Raw genomic sequence first — 16714 nt, forward strand, 5'->3', positions numbered from 1 at the left:
ACGACGTTTATTATAAAACTAGCTTCATTTTACAGATGCTAATTTGCCACAACAAGACGATGGAGGATAATAAAGAGCCGCTGGGACAGTATTCCTCGGTATTCGGGACATTTGAAGGATTCATCGCTTCTTTCAGTAGGAGGGAAACTTGGATATAAAATATTTGTACTCTTGGTTCGGTTTTACAGTTTCAGATGGGACAGGCGAGCCGTGAGGATGGGACTTACTGTTCTCAGTGTATTTTTAGCGCGATGATTTATGCTAACAGAGGTGTGATGTGTGTTTTTCCACATCAGGTTTAACGGTCTACAGAGATGTTTCCACGTCAGCACCTCCGCATATAACGGCAGCATTCACATATTAACAGCTTCGTAGGGGAGACAGGGGACGGTTGCAACACTTGCTTGCCTTTTAGTCAGTTACTGAGAGACTGTAAAGAGTAGAGTAGACCAAACAAATTAAGTTATTAAACTGAAATCTGTCAGCTATTTACCCATAACATTCAAAGATATATAAGACAACATAGTATACATCATATTTTTGATAATAACAATACATTTAATTTGACTATTTAACTTTAGATTTTTTTTTCATAAGCATATTAACTTGTATTTATTTATACATTAATTATAAGCTCACCTTAAGTCCACGTACAGATTTTGTTTAATCCCTCTATATTTGTGTTTGGGACACAAGGAATAGAACAATTTGCATTTTAACAAATGTTTGTGTATTTATTCAGTGAGTACATGTTTGTAACTGTTGTAACAACTCATAATAATCACCTGGTTAAGAAGAAGTCAACAAAACAAGGATCCAGACCAAAGTAAATGTTGATTTATTCATACAAAGGTTTAGGACCATATGACAAAAAGACATTTCAGTAAGAAGGAATACTTTCATGCCTCCAAAACAAGTTGTTTTTATTAAATAAATGTAGCACCAGAGGTTAAAAGTGTCTTCCTGGATGGAATGTCTCACTGAGCATGTGCAGTATGAGTGCCATCTCTGTAGCCTGTTTCGACTGGAGGAATAAGACTTGTTGCATCCACCCCCAGTCTCCCCTACTTTAAACAGCCATGGGTCTGAGGTCAAGGAGACCGTGGACGACCGTGATTTTTGGCATCTTTCTTGGGTTCACCGCCTCCTCCTGGCTCATCGTACCTCAGGTTTTGGAGAGTAAACGAAAAAAATCTCCAGAGTGTTTGTACTTCAGTGACTCCTCCGCCCGTAAAGGTCCTGATCCGGCCCTCAGAGTCCGGGACATCCCTCAGCTCAACCCGGAGGAGGTGAGAGGATCCAGCCCGGGAGGGAACAGTACCGGAGACACCGGAAGACCTGTAAACAAACCCAACCGTTTCCTCTATGTCGGCGTCATGACAGCGAAGAAATACCTGCGGACTCGTGCCGTGGCTGCTCACCGCACCTGGGCGAGCTCCATCCCTGGGAAGGTGGAGTTCTTCTCCAGTGAGGGGTCTGGCACCGTCCACGCGCCCGACCCCCTCCCAGTGATTTCTCTGGCAGGTGTGGACGACTCGTACCCACCACAGAAGAAGTCATTCATGATGCTGAAGTACATCCACGACCACTACCTGGATAAATACGAGTGGTTCATGCGGGCGGACGATGATGTTTACATAAGAGGTGATTATTCCGGGAATCTGAAGGCTGGATGTGTGTGTGTCAGGGTGAAAAGCAGACCCCTGAAACCCTCACATTCATGAGACGTATAGTGGTTCACACAGTCTAAATTACATTTTTACTTTCAGCACTTTCAGGTGAGGTCAGTGTTATCATAGTTTACAGATCGCCCGAGCTATAAAAATGTAGAAAGATTTGTTTAAAGGTAGAAAAGTTTCTGATTAAAAAAAGTTTGAACCCCTACCTGGCTAAAGATGACTGTGTTATATAACTTTAATTTCTCTCGCTAGGTGAGAAGCTGGAGTTGTTCCTGCGGTCCCTGAACAGTAGTAAGCCTCTTTACATCGGTCAGACCGGCCTGGGCATGGCCGAGGAGCTGGGCAGACTGGCCCTGGAGCCCGGAGAGAACTTCTGCATGGGCGGCCCCGGGATGATCTTCAGCAGGGAGGTGCTCCGCAGGATGGTCCCTCACATCAGCACCTGCCTGAGGGAGATGTACACCACACATGAGGACGTGGAGGTGGGCCGCTGTGTGAGACGCTTTGGAGGAACGCAGTGTGTGTGGTCCTATGAGGTTTGTATTGAGTGAATACGCTTTCTGTTTTTTCATGGAGTCTGTATTCAGTGACGGAGGACATGTAAAGCGTTCTTTTCAGGTGTATAACAACACAAACAAAAGAAGGTTTCAGTGCAGATTAAATTAGAGACTTCACTGAACAAACAGCAGGGAGGACGGTTTCTGTAATGGAGGCTGTTTTAAACGGTGATAGACAATCATGGCTTAGTGATTCCTCTTCATGTTGGTGCTTTTATGGGAACGTTCATGTGGAAAAGGAAAAACAAGCTTCATGACTGGCATCGTCTACATACCTGCTGTTACTGATGGAAATAGCATAAAAATTAAAAGTCTTTGAGATATTTTTCCATTGTAACGTTAACAGTCATCGATAATGTTGTCTGTGTTTTTGTTTGTTTGTTAGTAAAAACCTTGTTGTAGGGAAAATGTCATCAGTACTTGATTCTACAAGTAAAACAGCAAAGTCATTCGAGCCACCAGACTCCATTGACAAAAAACTTTATTCTAGCTTGCAGAACGAGAGGGTTTATGGTCTGTTGCTACCTCGATCTATGTGTTGGTTTGTGTTGGCGGGACTTGTTTTGAATCGTTAGTTTAACCCAACACAAAGAAATCAACAGATGGAGGTCGAACAAGACCAGCAACTTTCCTGTTGTGTGAGCTACAATTACTGTTTTTCTGAATGGAGTCTGGTGTGTGTGCAGAGAGCGATGTAACGTCTGTGTGTGGTTAAAACAATCATCTTCCTCTGTAACAAAAAGGTCTATCTCTGTAGGGATCCTTTCTGTCATGTTGTCACACACTTAAAATAACTATCTGAGCCTGTCCCAAAAGATGATGTTGCAGCCATTACAGCTTGTTTCATGACTGCTGACTGCAATTAACTGGAGCAAGTCCAACAGTTTTTGTACCTTTTAATCATTTACACAATAAAACATCGGCCCAAGTTTACAGTTAGTCTAGTTTGAATCAATTTTTAACACTTAAACTTAACACTTTAACACACCAAAAAATAAGTCCCAAGTTCTGCAGATTGTGCATTCAGATGCTGATATCTGTTGATGGAGACGAATGTGTTGTTTGTATTGTTACTTGGACATCATCCTTGTTCCTGTTTTCATGGTCTTTCCACAGATGCAGCAGCTCTTCTATGAGAACTACGAACGCAACAAGAAAGGTTTCATTGAGGATCTTCGGAGCAGCAAGATCCACAACGCCATCACACTCCACCCCAATAAAAACCCCGCCTACCAGTACCGACTCCACAGCTTCATGCTGAGCCGTGAGATCTCCCGACTTCGGTACCGCACCATCCTGCTCCACCGCGAAGGCCTGGTCATGAGTCACCTCAGTGATACTGAAGTCCTGTGGGAGGACCAACAGCTGGGATCCCCTCCCTCCTACTCGCTCTATCGGCCTAATGAGAGAAATGATGTCATTGAGTGGGACTTCCTGACTGGCCGCCATATTTATTCTGCTGTTGAGAACAAGATGGCCCGGCACAACCTTGGGAACGTGTTTCGGACGGCACTAGAGGACATCATCCTGCAGGTCATGGAAATGATTAATGAGAATTCAAAAACTCGGGGCCGTGTTATCGACTTTAAGGAGATTCAGTATGGCTACTACAGAGTGGATCCAATGCATGGTGCAGAATACATCTTAGACTTACTGCTTCTGTACAAGAAACATAAGGGACGAAAGATCACCGTGCCTGTGAGGCGACACGCTTACCTTCAGCAGTCCTTCAGCCGACCCTTCTTTACGGAATCCGAAGAGTTGGATGTGACTGAGCTCGTGGCCGCCATCAACTCTGAATCCCAATCCCTGTCTTTCCTCTCCAACTCTCTGAAGTTCCTGTCACCTTTCCAGGTGTATGAATCAACCGCAGAGATGTGGGAGCAAAGCCAGAGGAAGGTCAACATCCTCGTCCCGTTGTCCGGTCGCTACGACACCTTCGTCCGCTTCATGGAGAACTTTGAGAAAGTGTGTTTGATCCCCAAACAGAATGTGAAGCTGTCCATCATTCTGGTGGACAGTGAGAGCAGTCAGAGCAGAGGACAGCACCTTCAGTTAATCAAAGACTACGACAGGAAGTACCCCAAAGCTGACCTGTCTGTGATCCCCATGACAGGAAACTTCTCACGGGGGCTGGCTCTGGAGCTGGGCTCCGCACAGCTGGATAATGACACTCTGTTATTCTTCTGTGATGTTGACCTCATCTTTAATGGCGACGCTTTGCAGCGCTGCAGAGACAATGCTGTTCAAGGCAGACAGGTGTACTTCCCTGTCGTCTTCAGTCAGTACAATCCAAAGCTAGTGTATCCAGAGAAAACCCCGAGAGATAGCAAGTTCGTGCTCACCAAGAAGAGCGGCTTCTGGCGGGATTACGGCTTTGGAATCACCTGTGTTTTCAAGAGTGATTTACTAAAAGCTGGAGGTTTTGACACCTCCATCCTCGGCTGGGGTTTGGAAGACGTAGACTTGTTCACCAAAGTGATTAATTCTGGTTTAAAAGTGTTGCGCAGTCAAGAACCTGGGATTGTCCATGTTTATCACCCCGTCCACTGCAACTCAAGTCTGGAGCAGAAGCAATACAAAATGTGCCTTGGGTCAAAAGCAAGTACGTTTGCATCGACAATGCAGTTAGCAGAGCTGTGGCTGGAGAAACACATAGAGGTGGGCTATAACAGAACTTCATCCTGACACTCCACCACGCCTGGACTACTAACGCAAGTTTACCTCAGTTAATCAGATACAGAGTGCAGACAGTAATGGGCTTTGGGTGTGTTGGAGTTTGACTCTGCATCAGAGGCTGGAACGTCTGATCAAGAAAGGACCCGAGCATGAATGATCCAAAACAGAGACGGAACAAACCAATAAAAACAAACTAACCAGACCCTCCTGCAGTCAGAGATCCGGACAAATCCGAACAGAACTGAGTCCAGGATTGTCTGCTTAAAACAACTCTCTGCTACCTTATCCAGGTCCAACCAGCTGGGGAACCTCTGACTCCATGCAAAGAGATTGTTTCTTGGTACTTTGAACGCTGTACTGTTCTGTTCAGCTTTACAGGTTCATTGATGTATTGTTTACTGTGCCAGTGATTCAAATGTAGATCTTTGGGACCTTTTTTCTGTTCTTTGTTTTGGGTTGAATCTAATTTTCTACTAATGTCGTTTTTCCAACATGTACAAATGATCCATGGTACTTTGGAGAGTCCCAAGTTTGGGAATTTTTAATGTACAACCCAAAGAAGAAGCGATGTTACCTAAATTACTACCTGACAGGTGATTTCAATCAATATACAATCATGTCAGGAAATGAAATCAAAGGAAACTCTATATATTGTAGGCGAATCAAGGGTCTGAGGCTTAACCTCAACATCTGCTTTAATGTACTGCAGGTACGCAGAGTCAGAATCACCTGTTGCAGCTAAGTTAACCCGTGAATTCAATATTTAAAAGTGGACGGCTGCTGAGCAGCGTCGTCTGCTGCAGTACACAATCTGTGTGTATCTCTTGTGTTCCTGTGCATGTGACAGATCGAATATTCTGAATATTATTAATCTGAGTCTCAGTGAATTTTTAGAAGTTCTCTGTTGCCCACCTGAAGCCGAAGCTGTTTGATTACTGCCCCTGCAAACATGACTCTTTGGTATGTACAAATATTGATCCTGTTGTCTCTCTAGTATCCCTCCTCATACTGTGTGATTTCTCTGTTACCGATGGCAGCCATCACTTCTTTATCTTAATGCCAAACCATGGGGCCTCAGCAGTCTCCTGAGTGTGCTCCTGCCATTAATGGAAATGTACCTGAAGAGGACAGCTAACAGAATGTTTACAGGGTGCATGGTAATCATCATGACTGTGTTAGTTTTAATATTTGTAAAATTTAAAGGTACTTTGTACCGTTTTCAAAAAATCATTATTAATGACACCGGTGGCCGTTATGTGAACTGCAGTGAGCTTCCTGTTGCATCATCAGGGATGCTACATATAAGACTGAACATGATTAACCAGCATCACGTCACGTATATGCCTCTGTTTTGTGCCGTGAGCTTCATCATTTATGTTATGGCCTCAGTAAATATCATTTGTCAGTTAGAATCATCAATCACGTTAGCTGGTGAAGTAATTTGACTAAAACAAGTATTTTACTAGCAATAACATTAGCAATTAAGCTAGCTAAGGTTAGCCAGCCAGCAGTAACTTTGCTACATACCTCGATTATGGTCATTACAGATAAAGGAATATGCAAACAGCATGGTAGCCAATTTACCAGCCAGATCAGCCCAGGCAGTCTGGATGAATCAGCTGACATGGTCCACTCCGGCAAGTCTTTGCTCCACTCTGTTGCTATTGATTGGTCCGCTTTAGTGCGCATGTCACCGTTGGTTATTAAAACCCTGTTCACTGAAGTTTCACCATCGACGGTGGCCACACTTCCATTTGACGGATGAACCAAAGTTCTGCTTTCTGTTGGTCTGTGTGTTGTGGTTGGTTGGTTCATTTCTAAGCTAACATTAGCACTGATGCTCATTTGGAGTCTTATTTTTTGTGTTACGTCACAGTCTGTTCTAATATTGGCAATAAAAAGTCATTTAAGGTTCAACTGAAGCATTTTACATGTATGTAAAGTCCATTAGAGCCTTTTAACGTGTTATTTTTGGACTGTCGAGTTAAAAACATACCAAACAAAAGATGCAGTTTGATGATCATCCCGTCAACATCACAATCAGACAATCTTTAAAATCACGAAGCCTCACTGAAGATTTCTATGTTCTTTGTGTCTTTCAGTTCTGCGGTCTCTTCCAAAGGACATCACTGACATAATCTCCTCATGGACTGTAATAAATTGTTATTATATAAGATTTTTCTCGCTGTCTCTGTTATTATGATGTTTACCTTTCTGCCACAGGACCACACCTAACAACCCAGTGTGCTGCACGCTGTGCTTTCACAGATACGCTCCCTGAGAAAAGGAATGATATGATGAAAACAGTTTGATCCAAGAAGGTAAATTGCTGCCACAACAGAAAAAGAAAAAACTGTTTGTGTCAAGTTATCATGAAAAGTAAATCATAACAAGATGATTTTTTCTCTACATGTTTTGATGATTGACGTAGCCACTGGAGAGACATCTGGCTTCCTTCCCAGCTCTGTTGAGGTTTGCACATGTGCAGTACTGATCAGCAGAATCACAGGGATAGGTGTATGTAAATACTATATTTATGGTTCTTAGGCTCTGCTGCAGGAAACATGCTACACCATCATTGCAAAATGACAAGCTCACGACTGGAGCACATATCGCAGGAAGTCCAACTTGCCTGAGAATAACTGATGATGTGATCATTTTAGGAGGCACGTTAACACAAAAAGGTTCATGTCATAAATAAAATTTCAATTGTTATTGTTTGACATAATGATGTGAAAATATTATACTATACGTTATTACATTATAGGTTATCTTGTTATAAAATGAAATTTCACATAACAAGATAAATAGTTTATCACAGTATCATAGTATTTATTATATTATTTTTTTCTCAGCAATTAAATGATTAATTGTCACCTATAAAATCTACAGCTTTTCTGATAATCAAGAAATCGATTTGAGTAATTCTTTAGAGGAAAAAAAGCATAAATTCTCTGATTTCAGCTTCTTGATGTTGAATATTTTCTGGTATTTTTCCTCTTCAAGAGTAAACTGATCATTTTTGGGTTGTGACAAAATAATACATTTGAGGACGTCATTTTCGAATAGTCCGCTAAATCCACGTTTTAAAGTTTAATTCCGGTAAATTTGTAACATCTTTGCTCCAAAGTATTTACTTTTAATTCCCTGCCGACATTATTATTAGAATAACATTGTTTAGACGTAATAATTTGCCATATAGTTTTCTAAAATAAGGTCTCATGGGGTCTAACAGAAGGGGATTTACCATACACTGTCCTTCCATTATCCTGGACTTGTTATTATTATTATTATTATTCATACAATTTTTAATGACTAATTTCATCGACTTTTAAACGTTAGTAGCGAATTTCAAACAGTCCAATCCATAAAGGGAGGAAGCTGAAGATACACGGGCGGATGTTGGGATCTACTATTTTTCCTGTGGACTTTGTACGCAACGTCACTGATGACGTTGCAGCAGGAAAACAAACATGGCGTCCGGGCAGCAATGGGTGTTGGTGGAAATGGTTCAAGCGTTTTACGAGGTAATTTTGTCTCCTCTTCATCCCTGCCGGGATTAATCACTTTAAGAGGTTTCTAACTAAACTGCTCGTGTGTTCAGCTACACTGTGAGGTTTTTAATTTAGTCATACGCTGTTAAATGTAAACTTCTGAATCCGGAAGTAACATCCGTGGCCCGGGGAGTATTTGACAGACTCCCACCCATCCACTGTATGAGAGGGAAAGTAACGTTAACTAGGAAGTTAGCTGATCCTCAGAAAGCTTCAGCTTGGTCTACAGCTCGCTAGAAAATTAGATATTAGGATCGAAAATGTTTGGTGCACCGACTAAGAGCGTTAAAGCCAATATTTAGTCGTGGAGTTGAGTGTCGATGTGTTTATGTGTACATTGCTGCCTAGTTTGTGTGTACAATGGCGCGTTCAAGGCATGTACGGCTACAGAGTTGTACAAAAATACATTAAAGGATGTTTTTGCCCTGAAAGGTTTGCACATAGTGTGTTTTAGATTAAAGTCCTGTTTGTTCTTAACAAACCTGAATATCTTCCATATAAAGGTGCTGCAGAGACACTCCCTCACCATGCTGCTCTCCTTATGTCACCTGCGTTTCATTTGTAACAAGGACATTCAGCAGACACTGTTATTCATGGTGACTACCGAACTGTGCTATTGAAGTTAACAATCTTATTATAATATCTTTGTCAGTTTAATTTGTTTCTGATGGTTACAGTCGCTGCTTTTGTCTTACTAAAAGGTTTGTGGCTTAGCATTAATATATAGTACGTTTTAAATGATGAGTAACACGTAACAAGCATCTACGAGTGCTGAATGTTGTAGTAGGTAAGGAGTTGGTTGGGTTACAGATCTCCATGTTACTGGTGGAATTGTAAAATGAGATGAGGCCGGACGATGTACCAGCCTCAGGGATTTCTGCAGAATGTGAACACAACAAACCTCTTTTTTATTGCCCTGAACGTGTCATCAGAGAAGTTTGTTGTGTTGGGGAAAACAGCAAAGAAACAAAGACAGTTTGCTGTTGTTTACTTCAATTAAAAATTCTGCATTACAGTGAAATATTCAGCAAAAAGACCAGATGGCCTTTAAAGACAACTGATGCAAAACGTAGGAATATATACAGGAATTCTAAATATGTCTGTGGACTGTTTGCTCTCAGTTATGGTTAGAAAACTGATCGGTTTGAACGTAGACGCTCCGCACCCGTTCAGCAGTGTGACAGCAGGATGATCCTCCTGTCTGTGTCGTCCTCAGGCTCCTGCGTATCACCTGATCCTGGAGGGGATCCTCATCCTGTGGATCATCAGACTCCTCTTCTCGAAGACCTACAAACTCCACGAGACCTACAGGCTGACAGAGAAGGTAAAGTCAGCACTGCAGAGTAAAAGACACACAGCAGCAGAGTGTGTGTGTGTGTGTGTGTGTGTGTGTGTGTGTTTGTCACTGAGCAGCTGTTTGTCATTTGCTTCCAGGAAAAAGAGGACCTGATTGAGGAGTGGCAGCCGGAGCCTCTGGTTCCTCCTGTTTCTAAAGACCACCCCTCGCTCAACTATGACGTCGTCACAGGGTAAAAACACACACACACAGGACACACAGGAAACCCTTTAATTTACTGACTGCTTATAAATAATGTCCAAAGAAGCGTTAAGAGTCCATCCAAGTGTGCTTACTGGTACCTGAACCCTGTATCCTAGATTCCTTAGACCTTCATTTTGAAGTCTCGTGCAGATCTCAAAGTTTCCAAAGATACTGAATCAGTTAGTCTGAGTGTTTTGTATCAAATGTTGCAGTAATAAAATGTGGGACAAACGAGAGTTACGTTTTCCCTCACAGACCGCCCAGCCATAAAATCATCATCAATGGAAAAGAGTGCATCAACTTTGCATCGTTTAACTTCCTGGGTCTCCTCGACAATGAGCGGGTTAAGGTCAGTCTTTATTATTTAATTTGATTCTTTTATGTTTATATTGAATAACATCGTATCTTTGAATAAATCGTTTCTGCTCTTCACAGCAAAAAGCTCTGTCATCCCTGAAGAAGTACGGCGTGGGCACGTGTGGTCCGAGAGGATTCTACGGGACGTTTGGTGAGTAAAAACTCGACTGAGCTTTTATCTTCAGTTTACATTCCTCGATGATTTATAGACTATAACAACACAGAGCTGCTAACCAGATGTTTCTAAATGTACTTAATATATTCAGTGGAATGGTGGGGCGAAGTCGTTCCGCCTCTGAGCCGCCTTCAGAGGTAACAGAGGCGATACGGCGTCTGTGTAAACTGCAGGGCAGGCCGGGCGGAGCAGTGCTGTCGTGCACGTTTAGCTTCCACAACGCCAAAACGCTATTTAAAAACACACTGGGACAGCTTTACGCCGGCGTTGCGTGGTTGAATGTAGTATGACAAAGGTCACATGAGGACGGAGCCTCGTCACGGCGCTGAGGTGGAACCGCAGAGTAAAAAGGGTTTCAGATCATTTAGGCTCGACCCACCGATTCTTCCTCCTCATTGTATCCACAGGACGTCTCTCCACCTCTCGTTACTAACTCGGCTAACTCGGGTGCATTTACATTTTATCCGAATGTTGATTAATGTCAATGTTCCGTTTTCTTCAAATGAAGTATCAATTTATCACTTTATGGAAATGAACCAAGACGCTCGTCAGAAGCAGAAATGCTCAACTTTACCTGGAAAGACGTTTCGTCACCTTCACGTCATTTTGCTTTGTTTTATCGTACCGGGAATATACCTGAGACTCACCTCATGCAGTTTCCTGTGCCTGCGTTCCCTCCCTTTAAGAACATTCGCAAAGCCAAAATCATTTTGAATCGTTAGCCTGCAAACATGAGAGTGAAGAAACGTTGTCCTTCCCTTTGTGTGAAGGAATGTGCATCACATCCCAATGCGCATGAAAAAGAACCAAAACATAGGCTGGCCAATAAAACAGTTATTATTCCACAGGACTGTTAGAGGCTAAGACCTGTACAGGACACCTGTCAGGTGTTTTTAGTCTTTTGTTTACAGAATGATTACGGAAGTTTCGCTCTCTGCAGGGCGCTATACATGCTGTGATAGTAAATGCAGATTAACAGTGTGACTTGTTTCCTCCCTCAGACGTTCATCTGGAGCTGGAGAGTCGTCTGGCTAAGTTCATGAAAACAGAAGAGGCCATCATTTATTCGTACGGCTTCGCCACCATCGCCAGTGCGATCCCGGCCTACTCCAAGAGAGGGGACATCATCTTTGTGTGAGTCCTGGCTCTGCTCGTGTGTTTAACGCAACATGAAACCAGGATCTTCAGAGAGCACAGAAAACACATGTACCTGCTGCAGCCTGAGTGTGTTTCTGTGTGTTTGTCTCTCAGGGATGAAGCCGCCTGTTTCTCCATCCAGAAAGGTCTCCAGGCGTCCCGCAGCTTCCTCAAATACTTTAAACACAACGACATGGAGGACCTGGAGAGGCTGCTGAAGGAGCAGGAGCTGGAGGACCAGAAGGTGAGGACCATGTGATCTGTGGTTTCATGCTTTACATGTCTCACAGAGTGTTTGAACTGCAGAGTCTCATATATGAACACACTCTGTTTCTTCTGCAGAATCCTCGTAAAGCTCGAGTGACCCGGAAGTTCATCGTGGTGGAGGGTCTGTACATCAACACTGCAGACATCTGTCCGCTACCTGAGCTGGTAAACAGAAGAGTTATTGTTCGTTACAGTAAGACTGACCTGATCTCTATTAAGGTTTATTAACAGGTGAATGAGTCCGGTGGCTCTGAAGAGATGTCAGGGATCCTTTCTGTAAAGCTGTCGCACACTTAGAATAACAGTCGGAGCCTGTCAGTGGAAACAACAAGGATCTAACACACCATAAAAGCCTCAGTAGTGTCATACTCTCTGACCACGTGTGTGTTGCACCTGCAGGTGAAGCTGAAGTATAAGTACAAGGTGCGGATCTTCCTGGAGGAGAGCATGTCGTTTGGTGTTTTAGGAGAACACGGCCGAGGAGTCACCGAACACTTCGGGGTGAACGTGAGTTCACTCAGTTTACAATGAGGAAATGTTAAATAGTGACACAGTGAGCGGTTAAATGATGCTACCTTTGTTACAGACTGCATCTTTCACCTGAACACACTCTCAGTGTAATAATGTTCACCTGGTTCTGTTTGTGCTCCGTGCAGATCGATGACATCGATCTGATCAGTGCTAACATGGAGAACGCCGTGGCGTCCATCGGAGGATTCTGCTGCGGCCGCTCGTTTGTCATCGACCACCAGGTAAAGAAACAACAACAATATTGAGTTGAATATCCTGCAAAGGCATCTACAATTATTGTTTTAGTTCCCAAATGTCCAAGAACAGATTAAAGGACTTCTTGACAGACAAAAACCTGCAGAGGCAGACACACACTTGGTCCACACCTCAAACCACCTCACCGACTCTCCCTCTGCAGCTGCATAACTTAAAGGAAGCTGATAGTGATCGGTGCACGTTGGGGTGCACGAATGCTTCAACATACTGTACATACTGTTACTTGAAAGGGCCGAAATCGTTTCCCTACTTTAAATCCAGTTTAATTCAACTGTTTTGTTTTGTAATTCCAAACTGAAAAGTAGTTCTTCCCTTATAATCAGCGTCAGAGTAATGATCCGGATGCCTTCCACTGTGATTCATTCAAACTCTCCTGTGTTTCAGCGTCTGTCCGGGCAGGGTTACTGCTTCTCTGCCTCTCTGCCTCCCATGCTGGCTGCCGCTGCCATCGAGGCGCTGAGCATCATGGAGGAGGATCCAGGTACAGCAACGTCTTTCATGTCAAACGTAGAGAGGTGTTGGTTACAGACGAGTTATTATCAGATTTTTTTCCACTCATGCTTTTTGTTTCTTCCGTTTTGCAGATATTTTTACTGTCCTGAGGGAAAAGTGCCAACATGTTCACAAGGCTCTACAGGGGTGAGTTTGTTCACGAGGGCGTCTGTAGGAGGGATGCATGATGATATCAACGTGTTATCGATACTGGCTAATAAAGACTTAAAAATTAAATATGATTCATTTATCTGCATCCTCCTGTGGGCCTTCACAATAAGAGCAGCATAACAATACCAACACTACAGGAGAGATGTATTTGTCTCTGCAGTAAGATCCCTTACATGAAGTGTCTTGTCCCCAGTTTGTCACTGTTACATAATGTCCTGTTTTTCCTGGTTACCTGTGCCTTGCAGGACTCCAGGTGTGAAGCTGGTCGGCGCCTCGTACGCTCCGGCTCTTCACCTGCAGCTGGAGAGAAGTTCAGGCTCCAGAGACGCCGACATGCAGCTGCTGCGCTCCATCGTAGATTATGTAGGTCCTCTCTGTTTCACAGGCAACACGATGAGACGGATACATGATACGTTTGTTTTAAACGTACGCAGAGGGCGAATGCACCGTCTGAATCTCTGCTGTGTTCTGTAGTTTTTAATCTTCCTTCTTTTATGCTCAATTATTTATTTGCAACATTTTTATGCACCTTCGAAAAGTTCCTGTAAATGTGGATGCTTTAGTGTCTAACAGAAGCATCCTTGTTTCTTCTGTCAGTGTTTAGAGAGAAGCGTGGCGCTGACTCTCGCTCGTTACCTGGAGAAAGAGGAGCGATTCCTCCCCCCGCCCAGGTAAGACACTCTACCTCACTGTGAACCGTGCTGTATCCTTAAAGTCTCGTGCACACCCAGTACTGTGTGTTTATCACTACAGCTCCAAATGTGGATTCATTCGCTGCTGAAAATAGTCCCAACTACGTTTCCTCTTGTTTCAGTAACGTTTCATTAAAGCAAATGTTTAAGCAGCTGGTTCAGGAAATCACAAAGACTTTAAAAATGTAAACTAAATATTTGTTTGGCATTTTAAAGATTCATAGCTGCTGATAGCCACAGACAGGAAGTCTCTTTTTAGGGGCTTTAGTGACTAAACATGTGACAAACATAGAATAAGACACGTTTGTTATTTAATACTTGTGACTGATGTTAACTCATTTATAAGGACGTATTCCTTATTACATTTTCTGCCAGTTAATCCTTTTTACACGGGAAACACAGAAGAGCAGACAGAGGATGAAGATCTTTAAATAAATATTGGGAAAAGATTGAAGCCCCAAAATCTGTAAAATGTTGACCCAGTTTGAGAAAAAATCTGGAATTACCCTTAAATGTGAGGATTTTCTTGTTGCTGACAGTTTTGGGTAACGTAACTTTTAAAATGAACCTGTTACGTTCCTGCGTTACCTCCTGACAAACGTGTTGATTACTAGTTAACCCCCCTTTGTGACTCGTTCCACACGTGTGTTATATCATCAGGACGGCGTGTCGCCTGCTGCACGTCTACCTCTGAATGTATCGACTCTACCGTCTCTGCGTCGCCTTCTTTACGGCCCATAATCTGTAACTCTGCAGCCTGATAACAGGACTGACGGACGCAGTATAACCTTTACAGCTCTTTATGATGCTAACAGTCTGACAGTGAGCTGGGCAGAGACATACAGTATTAGGCACAGCTGTTTCCATTACAACAACACAACACAGGCTCTCAGTCCCACCAGTGTTGTGGAGCTGTGTTTAGCTGCAGATGCTTCTTCCATTTGAAGTCGAGCTCTTCACAGCTGACGAGCACTTCTCCTCCAGACACAGCTTACATTTCACCGTCATGTTGTTCTCGTCCCTTTCACACAAACATTCAGAATCATGTGAATATTTACACAAAGTAAACGCTGTCCTCTCTGACAGCTCGCTAGCTGAGTTAGCTAGCTACACATGCGCACTGACACAGCTGTGTTTACCTTCTGCTGGTACGCAGCGACCTGCCAAGAAGGAGGAGAGAAACAGAAACAGAGCTTCAGAGAGTTTCTGTTTCTGTGGAGACAAAAGGAAAAGAGAAATACGCTGATTTATTTTACAGATTACTGTTTATGGAAAAGTAACTAAATTACAGATTAGTTGAATTGCAGAATAACGTGTTACATTACTCATTACAACCTTTCTTACAGCACATTGAGTCTTTGAGTTTCGGACTGTTAGTTGGACAAAAGAGAATAAAAAGAGGTCATTTTGGAGATGTTTGATTTTATAGACACGACAAATAATCATCAGATGATTCTGGAATAAAAATGAATGGAGTTTGAGACGATGGTGGTAAGAGCAAAACTTTTTCAACTTTATATATGTGAACACTGAACGTCCTCAGTGATATTTCTACCTTATAAACAGGTGTTAAAATGTTGAAATATTCTGTGTAGCTGACGCTGTGACTCCTCCCCCTCTGTGTGTCCTCAGTATCAGAGTGGTGGTGACTGTGGAGCAGACGGACGAGGACATCCAGAAGGCCGTTTCCTGCATCAGAGACGCAGCTTCAGCTCTCATCAAGTGATGATGATGATGATGATGTGTCAGCAGGCGTCACTCGAGCTTCAGCTGGAGGCGGCTCATCACTGTGAAGGAAACACTCCCAATCTGATGCTCTCATTTACAGACTGAGCGCTGCACCTGAATGTGTCACGAGGATCTTCACTGATAAACACTCCTGTGCCTCCTGCCTTTGATTGTGTTCGTTTTTTGTCTGTTGATGATTCTTTTTGTTTATCATGTGCCATGATCACACTGCTGTGCTACATGTGGTGGTGTTATGAATGTATGTTTGTGCCTGCAGCAGCTCTGTTAGCTGCTCTGTTAGCAGCGAATGCTAACGACAGAAAGCGTTACTGATAAAGACAAACTGCAGTTAAAACAAGACGTGATCTCCGACCAAATGACTCGTTGCTTCTGACCAAATATTAAACATTGCTCTCTTTAATGTTATTGTTTAAACGTCTGCAGTCTGATGCTCCTGAACGCTACATGATGGTTGTGATTTAAAGGCAACTTTTTTTACACTTTGATTTTTCGTTTTGTTTTTCAGTTGATTCCTTTTTTTAAGAGGCATTGTGACCGTTTTACATCCATGATATGCAAATACATCTAATTTAAATTATGTGTGTGTGTGCGTGTGTTTATCCTACCTTAAGAGGACCTCGTTATGTACCAACCCTGTGGGGACCAGTCAGCCTTACAGGGACCACAGCCTGGTGACATGTAGAGATTGGTAAAGGTCTCCAATGTTCGAATAACAAGAGAAGAAAGCAGTAATGCGGGCGTTGTGCCGGGCTGTGGTGGTGAAGAGGGAGCTGAGCCTGAAGGCAAAGCTTTCGATTTACCTGTCGATCTACGTTCCAACCCTCACCTGTGCTCATGAACTCTGGGTAGTGACCGAAACAATGAGGTCGCAGATACAAG

The 16714-nt window shown here is 43.0% G+C and overlaps 2 protein-coding genes across 2 annotated transcripts; both read left to right on the top strand.

Annotated features, from left to right (window-relative positions):
* Positions 1–694: 694 nt before the first annotated feature.
* chsy3 (chondroitin sulfate synthase 3) lies at positions 695–7054 on the top strand. The gene is made up of 3 exons (XM_069677234.1): positions 695–1644; positions 1932–2215; positions 3353–7054. The coding sequence occupies exons 1-3, from the start codon at positions 1080–1082 to the stop codon at positions 4922–4924; spliced, it is 2421 nt and encodes an 806-aa protein (XP_069533335.1). The 5' UTR covers positions 695–1079; the 3' UTR covers positions 4925–7054.
* Positions 7055–8380: 1326 nt separating this feature from the next.
* On the top strand, positions 8381–16393 carry sptlc1 (serine palmitoyltransferase, long chain base subunit 1). Its single transcript, XM_069677273.1, has 15 exons — positions 8381–8442; positions 9686–9793; positions 9904–9998; positions 10265–10358; positions 10445–10517; positions 11543–11675; positions 11793–11922; positions 12021–12110; positions 12345–12452; positions 12602–12697; positions 13116–13212; positions 13316–13370; positions 13640–13757; positions 13992–14065; positions 15719–16393. Exons 1-15 carry the CDS (start codon positions 8389–8391, stop codon positions 15810–15812), a joined length of 1419 nt encoding a protein of 472 aa, XP_069533374.1. The 5' UTR covers positions 8381–8388; the 3' UTR covers positions 15813–16393.
* Positions 16394–16714: the final 321 nt, after the last annotated feature.

Source organism: Semicossyphus pulcher, unplaced genomic scaffold, assembly GCF_022749685.1.
Source record: "Semicossyphus pulcher isolate SPU_LCO1_2020_fin unplaced genomic scaffold, fSemPul1.0.p SCAF_28, whole genome shotgun sequence".
NCBI classification, from domain to species: domain Eukaryota; kingdom Metazoa; phylum Chordata; class Actinopteri; order Labriformes; family Labridae; genus Semicossyphus; species Semicossyphus pulcher.

Excerpts from the sequence above, each read along its gene's own strand:
- chsy3 (XM_069677234.1), top strand. The coding sequence starts at position 1,080 with ATGGGTCTGAGGTCAAGGAGACCGTGGACGACCGTGATTTTTGGCATC. Across the intron at positions 1,645-1,931 it reads CGATGATGTTTACATAAGAG|GTGAGAAGCTGGAGTTGTTC; the intron begins GTGATTATTCCG and ends TTCTCTCGCTAG. Across the intron at positions 2,216-3,352 it reads AGTGTGTGTGGTCCTATGAG|ATGCAGCAGCTCTTCTATGA; the intron begins GTTTGTATTGAG and ends GTCTTTCCACAG.
- sptlc1 (XM_069677273.1), top strand. The coding sequence starts at position 8,389 with ATGGCGTCCGGGCAGCAATGGGTGTTGGTGGAAATGGTTCAAGCGTTT. Across the intron at positions 11,676-11,792 it reads AGAGGGGACATCATCTTTGT|GGATGAAGCCGCCTGTTTCT; the intron begins GTGAGTCCTGGC and ends TTTGTCTCTCAG. Across the intron at positions 12,453-12,601 it reads CCGAACACTTCGGGGTGAAC|ATCGATGACATCGATCTGAT; the intron begins GTGAGTTCACTC and ends TGCTCCGTGCAG.